This window comes from Haematobia irritans, chromosome 2 (assembly GCF_050003625.1).
Source record: "Haematobia irritans isolate KBUSLIRL chromosome 2, ASM5000362v1, whole genome shotgun sequence".
Classification (NCBI taxonomy): domain Eukaryota; kingdom Metazoa; phylum Arthropoda; class Insecta; order Diptera; family Muscidae; genus Haematobia; species Haematobia irritans.
The window spans coordinates 224,698,972-224,711,969 of NC_134398.1; the positions used below are offsets into that span (position 1 = coordinate 224,698,972).

Genomic DNA, 12,998 nt, shown 5'->3' on the forward strand with positions numbered 1-12,998 from the left:
TCAATATAAATTTAAAGATCAGTTTCTTTATATTGTTACCCGAACATCATCATCCCTACTGTTTACCCAATAAAAAAGTCACAAGTTTCATCATTTTCATTTTCTTGATTTATTTAAAAAAATCATAATTGTACGGATGAAATCACAAAATAGATGACTGTAAAATAAATCAAATTAATAGATTTTCTTTTGCTTTATCTAAATGTATATTTCTTTAAGTAAATAATGTATAAAAAAGGATTTCTTGATTTTCACAGAAAATCAAATAAAATATTTTCCAAATTTCAAAATTTTGAGCTTTTGTTTTCCATTAAATTAAGTACACAATTCGGATTGTTTTAAATTGAGCATAGTTTCATTCTTTTTTTTTTGGAAAATAAGAAAATTAACGAAAGAAAAAAATTATCAAATTAGGTATGTGTGTTTGCTTAGAAGAATCGAAATTCTCATACTAGAAATTGTATCTAGTAGTTTGCTTTAAAAGCTGGATTTTATGGTATTTCTTTTAAATTTCTTTCTTTCCATGATTCTCTTTTTGTTTTGTTTTTGCTATATAAAACATAAATACATATACATACATACATACATATAGATAGGTATGTGTATTTCATTTCATCCTTTCTCTATACATCTGTCTGTATACTAGACGATTCTATACATAGATTTAATTTTAATATCATACAACTTAAAGCAATAGTCTTTTTTTCTTACTTATAGTTTAAATTTCGTTTAGTGGAGCAGTCAGTCAGTCAATGCAGGCCTGTATATAATCGGATTGTTTTTCTGTTTACATTTCTTCTTTTTTTCTCTTTTTACAAAAACAAGCGACTAGTTAACTTTTTTCAAAAAAATTATTTTTACCCTTGGTAACTGTGGCATAATTACAAAGCTGTAACTTTTCTCAACTAAACCGCACTTAAATGTTAACAGGTGTTGTGAGGGGTATTTTAAGGTATGAGGATGGCGGGTTGGGACTTACTTAAATTACAGATGATCTTAACTTAAACAAAATATTACAAAATAATAAAGTCTGCTAGATATTTTTGGCTGCTACATTAGAAGATTCCTCATACCATTTCATGGTGGAGGTGGGGATGTGGGGAAGGAAATCCACTAAGATAATAAGGAATAGGAATTTCCTCTGCACAGCAAATAAGGTTGGCCACAGTCACAGAAGCTTGAGCGGACTTTATCTTTTGCAATGAAGATGCTGATGTATTTAGAGAATGGCTGGTGGGGGATGGTGTTGATGATGTTAGGAATTTATTGCAATCATATGTGATTTCCTGACACCGTTCCTGAAGCGGACAGTTTTTCCAGGCGGGCACACAACTCTGTGGCTAAACGCATTTGTGTGGCGGCGGCAGCAGCACAGGAGGCGGCATTGGGATTGCAGGCATTGGTAATGGTGGTTGTTGCTGATGTGGTAGCATTGAAATGCATAGCAGCTTCAGGGTACGTGGGACACACACCCAACCAACGGGCCTTCCCACATGCATGTGACTGTAATAAGAACAAAGAATGTTAGTTATCGTCTACCACATAGTGATTCATTTGCTCTACACTTACCATAGTAAAATCACGCTTCCACTGAACACCACATTGTCCATCGCAAAGAGGGCAGGGACGTTCCACACTGTAGCCACCACATTCACTGCAATCTAATGATACATGATCATCGGTCCAGGAAACACCACAGGTAAAACAGGAGCCCATATGTTGTCTCAATTCTTCAATGGTTAATACATTATCCATGGAAATTTCCAAGGGACTGCCCACTAAATCTGACAATGATGATGACATACTTATACTGCTACGTCTGTAATTATAAATGAAAGGCATATAATGGATTAGATTCAATGATTATTTAAGTGTAAATGAAAAAAAAAAAAAACTTCATGACACGCTTAACCCATTTCAATATTGCCCGAGATTTACGATTGGTTGGCGTCAGGCCTAGGCGATATCAGTTTAGAATGACGTCAATTTACGTGAAAACCGTATGTGTTATCTACAACTATTGTTATATTGTGATATGGACTTTTGTTTTGGGAAAGAAACCGCAATCTCATCATCATGAATGAAAACGAGTGCAAATTCAGCTAACATGTCAACAAAAAGGGGGCGTTGAAGTTGGGGTTTTCTTATCGTCAGTTTTTTTTTTTTTTTGGGGGGGATTAAAATTTCCCCGTCATTTAAAAAAGCAGGAAATTTGTTATAAAGATAAGGGTTAAATGATTTAGGACTGACATTGAACTTGAATGTATTATTCGCGCATTACCAAATGCCCATTGGTTTCGATTGCATTTTCACCATTATATCAATATATAACATCAAGGATATAGTTCAAAGTTATATTGTCTTCCTTGCAAAATAAAGTGCTAGAAAATAGTTACGAATAATCTTCCAATCAGAAGGGCCCATAAGGATCTTACAATGCTTTGAAATACATTGCCAGCTAGCCTAAATACAATGGGGAAGAGTTTGTAGTTGGCAACTCTTTCCATGCGACAGAACAATGCAATTGGCAATATGTTACAAGAATCATATTAAAACTTTCGAATGGGTGCAGGAAATTACTGTAATACCTTATTCACATTACACTTCCAACATCCACTTTAACTAGATTTCAACTGTCATTTGCCTTATAAAAAAGGGGACTTTTACTCGATTTCGAGCCTAATGTGAATGAGCTATAATATCAGGGCTTATCATCAGTACAAATTATACACAAATTTAAAATTCCAAAATAAAACCATATCGTCCCATTTAATTATTTTAGTTTTGATATATTCAAGTAAAAAAATATAAAAATTAGAATCTATTGATTAGTTGCATATGAATGTAGCAAAAAACCAAATCAATCAACCAATTAATCTCAAAGATATGACTAACACTCTTGGCAATATTGACTCAATCAAACACTCCTATTGAGGTTAGATAAAATATATGGTTAATTGGGTTTAATAAATTCTCCTTCTTATCAACTTACCCCAATGGACTGCAGATATCGTATTGTGGACCATGTACACTGGCTAAAGACATTGTAGTGGCTGAAATTAAAAGAAAGAATAAATATTAATTACACAAATCATAAAAAAAAAACTACAAAAAATATTTATTCAAAAGATATGTCATGATAATATTAACCTATAATAAAATATAATAAATCATAAAAAAACGTTTCCTTCATATTAAAGAAATTTCTTTACCTTACACAATTAAGCACATTACAAACGATTAATATTCTTTAAGAGTAATTTTAAAAATAATCACATAACTTGATTTGATCCACATATTGAATGAGGAGAGTCTTTAACCAGTTTCATGATTCACAAAAAAATGTCAGATGGTTTGTTGTTGTACGCGGCCACTACCAAAATACAATGGCCAAAAATTCATAAGAAATCAAAGGGGATTTTAAATGTCATGCCAATAATACTGACAATGGCACACCACACCACAAATTGGCAGTTCATAATGTAAATTCAATAAAATGGGAGCTATAGAGAAAAAAAAGAATATTCAATACACCATGGCGAAGACGGTTGGAACTGGTTAAAACCAGAAATTACAGCATAGATGAATTGGAACGGCGAGACGCTGTAGACGTTTTTTTTTTAATCATGGACACTCTAATAAATCTCTGTTTTTTTCGTATTTCAAACAAATTAATTAGTAGTAGTTTTGTATGCAAAGCATGATTTATTCTAATAGAAATGGGAGGTGGAGGTTTTATTGTGTGTTTGTACTGAAAAAATTAAATCCCAAATTCCCAGAACATTTGAAAAATTTGTTTTTACCATCTATTGAAAGTGATGTGTTAAAAGACTAACTGATACTGATACTGATGCTGAGAGCATTTACCGCAACAATAACGGTAAATTAGTACCCGAGTTGCCAATCATACACGACAAATTGTTTATGGGATCTTCACACGATAGGTATGTCCAGGGACAATAGAGATGTTTTGAAATATAGGAAAACTATCAATTGTACATTATCTTAGAAAGAAAAAACTTTATAATTATAAGGCATATTTTAATTTCACAATGCTATCAAAGGTTTCTATAAATATACCCTGTAACATTCACACTCATTTCTTCATACATATACATTAGACAAACCATATACCTACATATGTACATTATGAACGTATATCTATCTACACGTATTTCTTTGGTAATAAAGAATGTGGTAAAAACCAGATTTCATTTGTTAATTGTGGTTACTTTTTTTTCTACGACGAGTGCTGCCAGTAGACAAAAAAAAAAAAAAAAACTATAGAGAACAATGTGCATGTATAAAAAAGTATAGCGTGCAAAAAGGGGGGTATGAATACAAGGGAAATTGCCCAGACATTGAAGCACTCAAACACACTAACGCATGTACTCAATGATTTCTGAGTACTTTTAGTGTAAGATATACTACACAAAAGTACTTCTACTTGTCGGTATAGTTCGTTTTTGTTTTTTGCTATTGTGAAAAAGTAAAATTGTATTCATTGGTAGATCTGTAACAGCACTATATTTAACATTATATACTCGACTACATAGACAGCGATTGCATTTAACTATGACTGCTTTAATATATATATATATATATATATATATATATATATATATATATATATATATATATATATATATATATATATATATATATATATATATATATATATATATATATATATATATATATATATATATATATATATATATATATATATATATATATATATATATATATATATATATATATATATATATGAGATAGGTTGTTCCGTTGGGATAGGTTGTGCCTTTGCAAATGTTGTAGAAAATCTAGAATATCTTTTTGTTACGATTCGAATCAGATCAGCTCGAGCCTTTTACAAGATGCATAATGTCTATGAGGTGTACATTCATACATATTCACAAGCATTTTGCAATAAAATAAAAATAGAAATAATGTATGGAAACTATACTCGTTATATTCATCTGGTTGTATGGCAAAGTAGCTATGGCAACAAAAAAAAATCTTCAGGGCCAATACACGTATTCGAGTCTATGATTAACTTAAAAATACTTTGAGGTATAAAAAGTATAAGTGTTGGCGGAACAAGTTAGGAATAATTACAAAGAAAAAATACTTTCCTCCGGAATAAATCAATTGATCAACGAAATTGATAAAGTAAATCATATCAGATTTTATGACAAGCGAAGGAATTTCTTTTGTGTCAAAAGAAAACTTCAGAAATGCAGAAAAATTTTCGTTCCATTAGCCAATGTTAAATAGCAAAGATGACAAATTCCTAACAAATAGCATCAGCGTTTAAATAGGAAATAATATTAATGGGTGTACGTGCTAATTTAATTATGATTCTAATGGAGTTGTGTAATATTAATCCGCATAAACGCTAATTCAATTAAGGTTGAGTTACATATCATGCTTTAAACCGTGCGTTGATGGAAGGGTTGATATATTTCAGTTTGAAGCACTCTAACAAAACTGCTGCTTTCAAAGAGAAAATTCAACTCTTCAATCAACGGACGCATTAACGCATGGTATGTAACTCAATCTTTATGCTTCTTATGGTATGGTCACACTAGGCAAATATTTGCCTAAAATGAGTGTCAAACTTTTTTCTAGGAGTACTTTTGAAATATTTGGATATCGTTTTCGAAAGATGTTCTTATCGTGATGCAATATATTCAATATGAGCTGTATATGTTTGTTGGTTTCACTGCGGCAACGAATTCATTTTTGATTTCTGTCAAATATTTGCTCAGTGTGACCGTACCGTTATTCTTGGAATAATTAATACAAATTTGCAAACATAAACATATGAAAAATGTTTGAATTCTACACATTTTCAAATATTAAAAATTCTACAAAATGTAGTAAATTAAGTAGTACTAAATTAAAGGTTAAATTACACACCATGCGTCAATCCGTGCGTTGATGGAAGGGTTGATTTTTTTTTTTGTTTGCGGCAAACTATTCGAGCTTTTGATTTCAAAGAGAAATTTTAACTCTTCAATCATCGGACGCATTGAACGCATGGTATGTAATTCTACTTTAATACTTTAACCCGATTTATTGTATTCACATTCTTTGAAAACCGTTTGATTCCACTTAATGTTTAAACCTATATGTTTGTAGCTTTCAGCATTACTATATAGGATCTACACATTAAAATAAAATTAATCATATTAGGAAAAATGTTCATAATGTTGTAATTTGTAATAATTGTGCCATACACTTTCTTTATTTGCTTAATTAATACAGACTTGGTTATAACACATTATTGCATTTTATTGTAAGTGCAATATGAAAATGTCCAAATGAATAACTCATTTGGAAAGTATTTGAATGTGTGTGACACACAAAAGATATTTTTACATCGTGAATGAATCATAGATACTACATACATAAAAAATCTTGGTAAAATCCGTTACTAGAAGTTATTTTTAAAAATTAATCTATAACCAAGTTATTGGTATATCGACCTATCAAACATATTTCGGTTATATAGTATGCCAAATAAAATATTAAGAAACATTCATTCAATATTAAAAAACTCAAGAGTGTAGAACATTTTATGAAACCGTAATATACAGGAATACTAATTAAATGTATTTCAATAAAATATCTGCTACAGGTAGTACGAATGTCTAGATCACACATCCCTACAAGTATGTATTTATTGAAACACATCATAAATCAATTCGAATTAGAATTGTAAATTTGAACATGGCCTATTAATCGTATTCTACTATGTATACAATCCACATAATAAATTAGGGTTTAAAGTACGCGACCATAGTATCGGTGATAACAAACTGTATATTTATTGAAGATTTCTATAGGTTTGATTGATTATTAATGAAAAGAAAAATTAGCTTACAAACTTTCGCATAGAGTTTCAATCAAATTTTAATGAATGAATGTGAAATATTTTACCTAATAATTTATCAAATACAAAGCTAAACTTGTAAACATCTCAAAATGGAAAGTGATCACGCGATTGTTTAATTCCATTGTATAATAATAAACAACGTAATTGAGGTAATAGATAGATATTATGGTGGATATGGATATTATGGAAGAAAAACAAGATGCTCACAATGAATGTTGAATTTTACTGTCATTATTTAATATTTATTCCATTGTATGGTAGGGATCGCACAAATAAGGCTTTCCTAAATAAAAATAAAAAAATATATTCCTTTCTCACCAACTATATGTATTACTTGTATAGACTATAGTAGTATTATTATAATAACTATACTATAGTTATGTACCCTTCACCTGCTACAATTAGTCTAACCAGTCAAAACAACTAGTTCAATAGCATGTAATTGTGAAAATATAAAATTGGTACCAGTCAACCAACCACCAATGTGTGCTTTCCTCCTTCCACATGACACAAACCGGTGGAAAAATGTTAATTCAAGGCTATTGTTACCGCCATAGTTGTTACAATGTGTAATTATAAAACAAAAATAAATTATATTTGTACGTATATATATACACAACATATGTGCTAATAAAAGTAGGTTTAACGAATGTCTAAAGAGTGAATGGCCGTGATAGGCAATGATAAATCAAATCAATTAAATGAAAAAAAAAAAAAATAAATAAATTTATATATGGAAAACAAAGCGAAATAGTATGAACGTATTGGTGTGTCGCATACATAAGACAACATCTACAAATAAAAACAACAAGTTAATCAATACCTTAATAAATTGTTGGTTATACGGATGTGCATATATGATGCATACATTTTTCAATTTAGGCAATATTTTATTTAAATCAATTTTTTTTGTAGATTTAAACAAGAATTATATAATTATTTTAATGTTAAAACGATTTTGTTCTTCCCTCTTACGAAACGATCCAATAATATTTTCCATGAGTTTGAACACTAACTCTATTAATGCCTTTGAAATCTCACCCTCATTAAAACTCTATAAAAAACCGTTATATATATTCTACTACTATGCTGTACGTATGGGAGAGATTTGTTTACATTCTCTAGAATGTAAAATATGAGTTGCCACATAGTTCACATTATTAGAAAGGGATAACATGGAACCATATTTATTACTTTATTATTTAGGCTAAAAATATTGTGGAATGAAAAATATAAAAGTCTGGACCAAAAAAAAAACAAAAATGATTCAGCAATAATCTCTTTTTAATATTTAAAATATGCCCAACTAAAAAGACATTGTATTTTGAATAAATTTTCATATGGTTTATGGTCAGACTTATTATTGATGAAAATAAAACAAAGTTGTTTATAAAGTCGGCTTGAGGTCATATTTGTTTATAATGCAAATATTTAAAATGATATTTTTCCTAATAGTTTTCTCGATGTTTCGTTCATTTTAATTTATATTTGTATATTTCGCAGAGTACATTTTAAACTTAGAATTGAGTAGGTCAAGATTTATTATAACTTGTGAAATTTAAACAACACTTTTGGTTTTTAGTCACCATTTAGAAGTATACAAAGTTGTTTTTTTTTTTAATGAAATTGACAAATATATATATTCAATATAATAATTATTTATTATTCAAATATGGTATATCAAAATATTGATTAGAATTTAGAATATTAATATTAATATTTGTTTTTTTTAGAGTTAGATAGCGCTACATCTAATCTGAATAGTCGCTATATTAACATTCCTCTTCAAATCAAGAGGAATATGCACTCGAAGATTTCAGAGTTAAGGAAGGGTACTTCGCCCCATATATTATTTTAAAATTCCTATTATTTAATAACAACAAACTCTCTCATTTTCCAAACGTCCGGTCGATATTTAATCGGAAAAAACACCGGTTAGTCCAATATTTCTATGCCATTAGTTGTTTTTATCAAAACGATAAAAAAGTTATTGAGAAAATGACGCTAAATCTTCAAAATAAATACTTTTTGAGAAACCTTCCATATACTTATCGGCCTTAAAGTATATGTTTTAATTTTAACTATATAAATTCTTATACAATTTAGCAATAGATTAATTTTGCTATATTTATATACTCTTATATAAAAACTTACTTTTTTGATTAATTTTTGTGGGGTTGCTTTTGTGAAATATAATCCAAATAGATGTGTTGCTGTTTTGGTTTCAACTTTTTAGTCTTTTAAAGTTTTTTCTTTTTAGTATTTTGTTGTTGTTGTTTTGCGATGATTTTGCACAGTTTTTCCAAATAATACAAGTTTGCATTAAATGTTCTATTTCAAAATCGTCCAATGTCACTTTCTTTATTATTTGATAGATTTCTTTATTGAATTTTTCTCAAAACACTTGATCAAAAATAATCACTAATTTTGTTTTGTAATCACTTTCTATTTATGTTGTGAGTTTCCGTTTTACTTTCTTATTTAAATGCAGAACACAGAGTTGTAGCGCAATTGAAAAAGATCAATCGATCGTTACAACGTCTTCTTTCCAATTTTTCTTCTTCTTTTATTTGACTTGATTCAGGTTTATTTTGCTGTTTCGCACTGCACTGCTAAGTTATACTGGGTTTCTTTAGTTTCCTTACTTTCCTGAGAGAGCGAAGGAGTTGTGTGACAGCCACGACTAAACTCAAATAACTGAAATCAGACTATGCGAAGCAACGACTTTTATGAGCTTCCCACAATGGCAGAAGCGGTTGGTCGTCTGAGCAGCACACCAAATGTTTAGCATTTGCAATTTTTTGTATTGTATTGCTATAAAGGTTCGTGTGTATGTACGATGAGATTTACGTACATATTTGCTCGTAACGAGAGCGGGAAAGACTATTAGCTATCTCTTGCTGGCGTTTCAGCCTATGGCTAGCCGCTAGAGATGAGGTAGAGTATCGGTGGCCATATAGCCTCAGTTTGATGAGTGTATCGTTGAATGATTCTTTACTTTTCGCTTTGTTATAAAACACAATCAGTGTGAACGATTTAAAGCATATTTCCTTAGTATATGTGAGAAGAAGAGTGTATTTTATATACATATCTTTGTATGTGTAACGCTCTTCTCTATATAACATATAAGACAAAGCGGGCCATGAGGCGCGAAGGGTTTTGGGTTCAATTCGTTTTTTTTTTTGCAGTTAAGATGATAAGTAAAGTAAGTCACACACAGCGTATGAGCAACAAGCCAGAGCCAGTCAGTCATACAATAACAAATTCGCAATAACAAAAACAACACACGAGAAAAAAAATAATGCCGTCGTCGCCGCCACCAATTGTCGCCTCAAATCAATTTGAAATGCAGGCAAGCCTCAAGCAAAACAAAAAGGCATATAAAACACCAACACTAAAAACAAAACATTGGGAACGATATACAACCGTTTGCCAACAACATCAGCCAGGCTGCATTACTGTTGATAGAGGTAAATTAAAAAAAAAAAAAACATCTTACATATGGGGGTTTCCTGTCTGCAAATACCTTTAAGAATACATGTGCGTGTGTTTGTGTCTTTCCTTTCGACTTAATCTCTTCAAGAGTAAGAGTTTATTATAGGTGTGAGTATGTGTAACGGTCATCCGACTATGCTCAAAAATATGATTGTTAATAGACCACACCACTAAAATAAACAAGAAGAGTTGATTTATATCGAATACTAGAAGAGTAGATATGGCGGGCATATTGATTAGTATAATGATCAATCGATTTGTATAGGAGTTCGAAAGAGATTAAACGAGAGATGGAGGTTAGAATGTTATGGATATTATTCAAGTCGTTGTCAAGTCTTTTGATTAATACTTAATTACATTTTTTCAGTATAAATTATATTGGTGTTTTACACATTTTGGGGGATTTTCTTTTTGTATGTCAGCTGCTTCATTTCCAATGAATGACCGAGAATTATAAAAATGTTAATTAATAATATCTGTTGCTTTTTTTTAGCGAAATTCGGTGAATTTCAGATTTATTTGTTTTGTATTTTGCCAGCTTCTCGACGTAAATGCAAAGTGTAAATAAAGTAATTAGAGGACGGACATGTTCCAGTTCAATATTTTATGGAATGTTTGCATCAATGATAAATTCAGACCAGGTGATTAAATAAAATATGGATTGGGGTATACCGAAGTAAGGAATGGGAGAGATGATGGCAGTTGGAGCAATAAACACAAAACACAACAAATTACAATTTCAATAAAACCGTATTTCGAACGATATTTTAGAGAAGTGTAAAAATGTTGTCCAAATCGATTCAGATTTAAATGTATATGGGAATATTTATAATCATTTATATATAGCACCAAATAAATTTGAAGGTTTTGAGATGGTATGGAAAATGTAGATCAACAAAGTGGTGCAGCGTATAATATAATGGGTCCTTACCCGTTTTTGTATTCGATTCCAATTATCAAATAAAAAGGTATATCTCCAAACAAGCAATATTCGTTACACCCTATGTCATAACATTTAGTATTGTATGCGATCTAGTTAATACTAAAAAAATTTCCCTTCAACTGGAGCAAACCAATCGAAACAAAATGATATTGCTTTTTTTCGTATTACTAAAATACAGGTAGCTTTATATACAGTGCGAATATTTATGAACATATCTCCTCTCGAAAGTCCAGAAATATTATTAAATACGCAGATTGTCAGAATTGTCGTAATAAAAATATGGTCATTATCCCCACCAACAAAAATGACTTGCAGTTTTTAATTTGTTATTATAAACGGAAATTTAAGAGATGAACTTTATATGTTTATGACTCAAAATTGCTCGATAAAATTCGTCCTTGTTCCAACAAATAATTTGATAAGGTTTTTTTTAATATTTTCATAATCATTTTACTGAGAAATAGATTGATTGAAATTTCGATCGAAGAACCTATAGGTTATAAAAGTTTGCTTTCGATAATAAAATGAATGCAACGATAAAGAATAAAGAAATATAGTTGTTTAGGAAGTAACATTGGGATATATTCTATGTAGGGAGTAAATCAACAAATGGACCCATACTCTTTATGGATTCATAATAACACAACTCTCTATAAATCAGGCAATAAGTATATAACAAATGGACTGGCCATTTTTTATACATTATTTAATTTTTTTTTCATAAAAACTTTTTGAATTTTTGTTCAGACCTTGTTCATACATTTCCAGAATTCGTTTTTATATCCACCACCATAGAATGGTGACGGGGGTATAATAAGTTTGTCATTCCGTTTGTAACACATCGAAATATCGATTTCCGACTATATAAAGTATATATTCTTGGTCAGGGAGAAATTCTAAGACGATATAAGCATGTCCGTCTGTCTGTCTGTTGTAATCACGCTACAGCCTTCAATAATGGCGCTGTCCTGAAATGTGGCACAGATTCGTCTTTTGTTTGCAGGCAGGTCAAGTTCGAAGATGGGCTATATCGGCCCATGTTTTGATATAGCCCCCTTTAAGACCTATCTCCCGATTTTACTTCTTGAGCTTCTGGAATCCGTAGTTTTTATCCAATTTGCCTGAAATTGGAAATTTAGAGGTATTCTAGGACCATAAAGAGGTGTGCCGAAAATTGGATGTATCGGTCCATGTTTTGATATATCCCCATATAGACCGATCTCCCCATTTTACTTCTTGAGCTTCTATAATCGGTAGTTTTTATCAAATTTGCCTGAAATTGGAAATTTAGAGGTATTCTAGGACCATAAGGAGGTGTGCCGAAAATTGGATGTATCGGTCCATGTTTTGATATAGCCCCCATATAGACCCATCTCCCGATTTTACTTCTTGGGCTTCTAGAATCCGTAGTTTTTACCCAATTTGCCTGAAATTGGAAATCTAGAGGTATACTAGGAAAAGAAGGAGGTGTGCCGAAAATTGTGATTATCGGACCGTGTTTCGATATAGCCCACATACAGACCGAGCTCCCGATTTTACTTCTTGGGCATCTAGAATCCGTAGTTTTTATCCAATTTCCCTGAAATAAGAAATCTAGGTATTCTAGGACCATAAAGAGGTGTACCGTATATATTTTGTGTCGGTACAGTTTTTGATATA

At 30.8% G+C, this 12,998-nt stretch overlaps 1 protein-coding gene across 2 annotated transcripts in view; it reads right to left on the reverse strand.

The window, feature by feature from the left end:
• Positions 1–96: 96 nt before the first annotated feature.
• The window catches only part of Pino (protein pinocchio), a 157,757-nt gene continuing 144,855 nt past the window's right edge, over positions 97–12,998 (reverse strand). The window contains exons 1-4 of one of the 2 annotated variants that reach the window (XM_075297613.1): positions 9,056–9,611; positions 2,993–3,053; positions 1,570–1,819; positions 97–1,503 (exon numbers count right to left, since the gene is read on the reverse strand). In XM_075297613.1, the coding sequence (XP_075153728.1) occupies positions 1,273–1,503; positions 1,570–1,819; positions 2,993–3,045 (534 nt within the window). In that variant the 5' untranslated portion in view covers positions 3,046–3,053; positions 9,056–9,611 and the 3' untranslated portion in view covers positions 97–1,272. Of the gene's footprint in view, positions 1,504–1,569; positions 1,820–2,992; positions 3,054–9,055; positions 9,612–12,998 lie in introns of those variants that run through there. The other variant, XM_075297612.1, reaches the window with a different exon arrangement.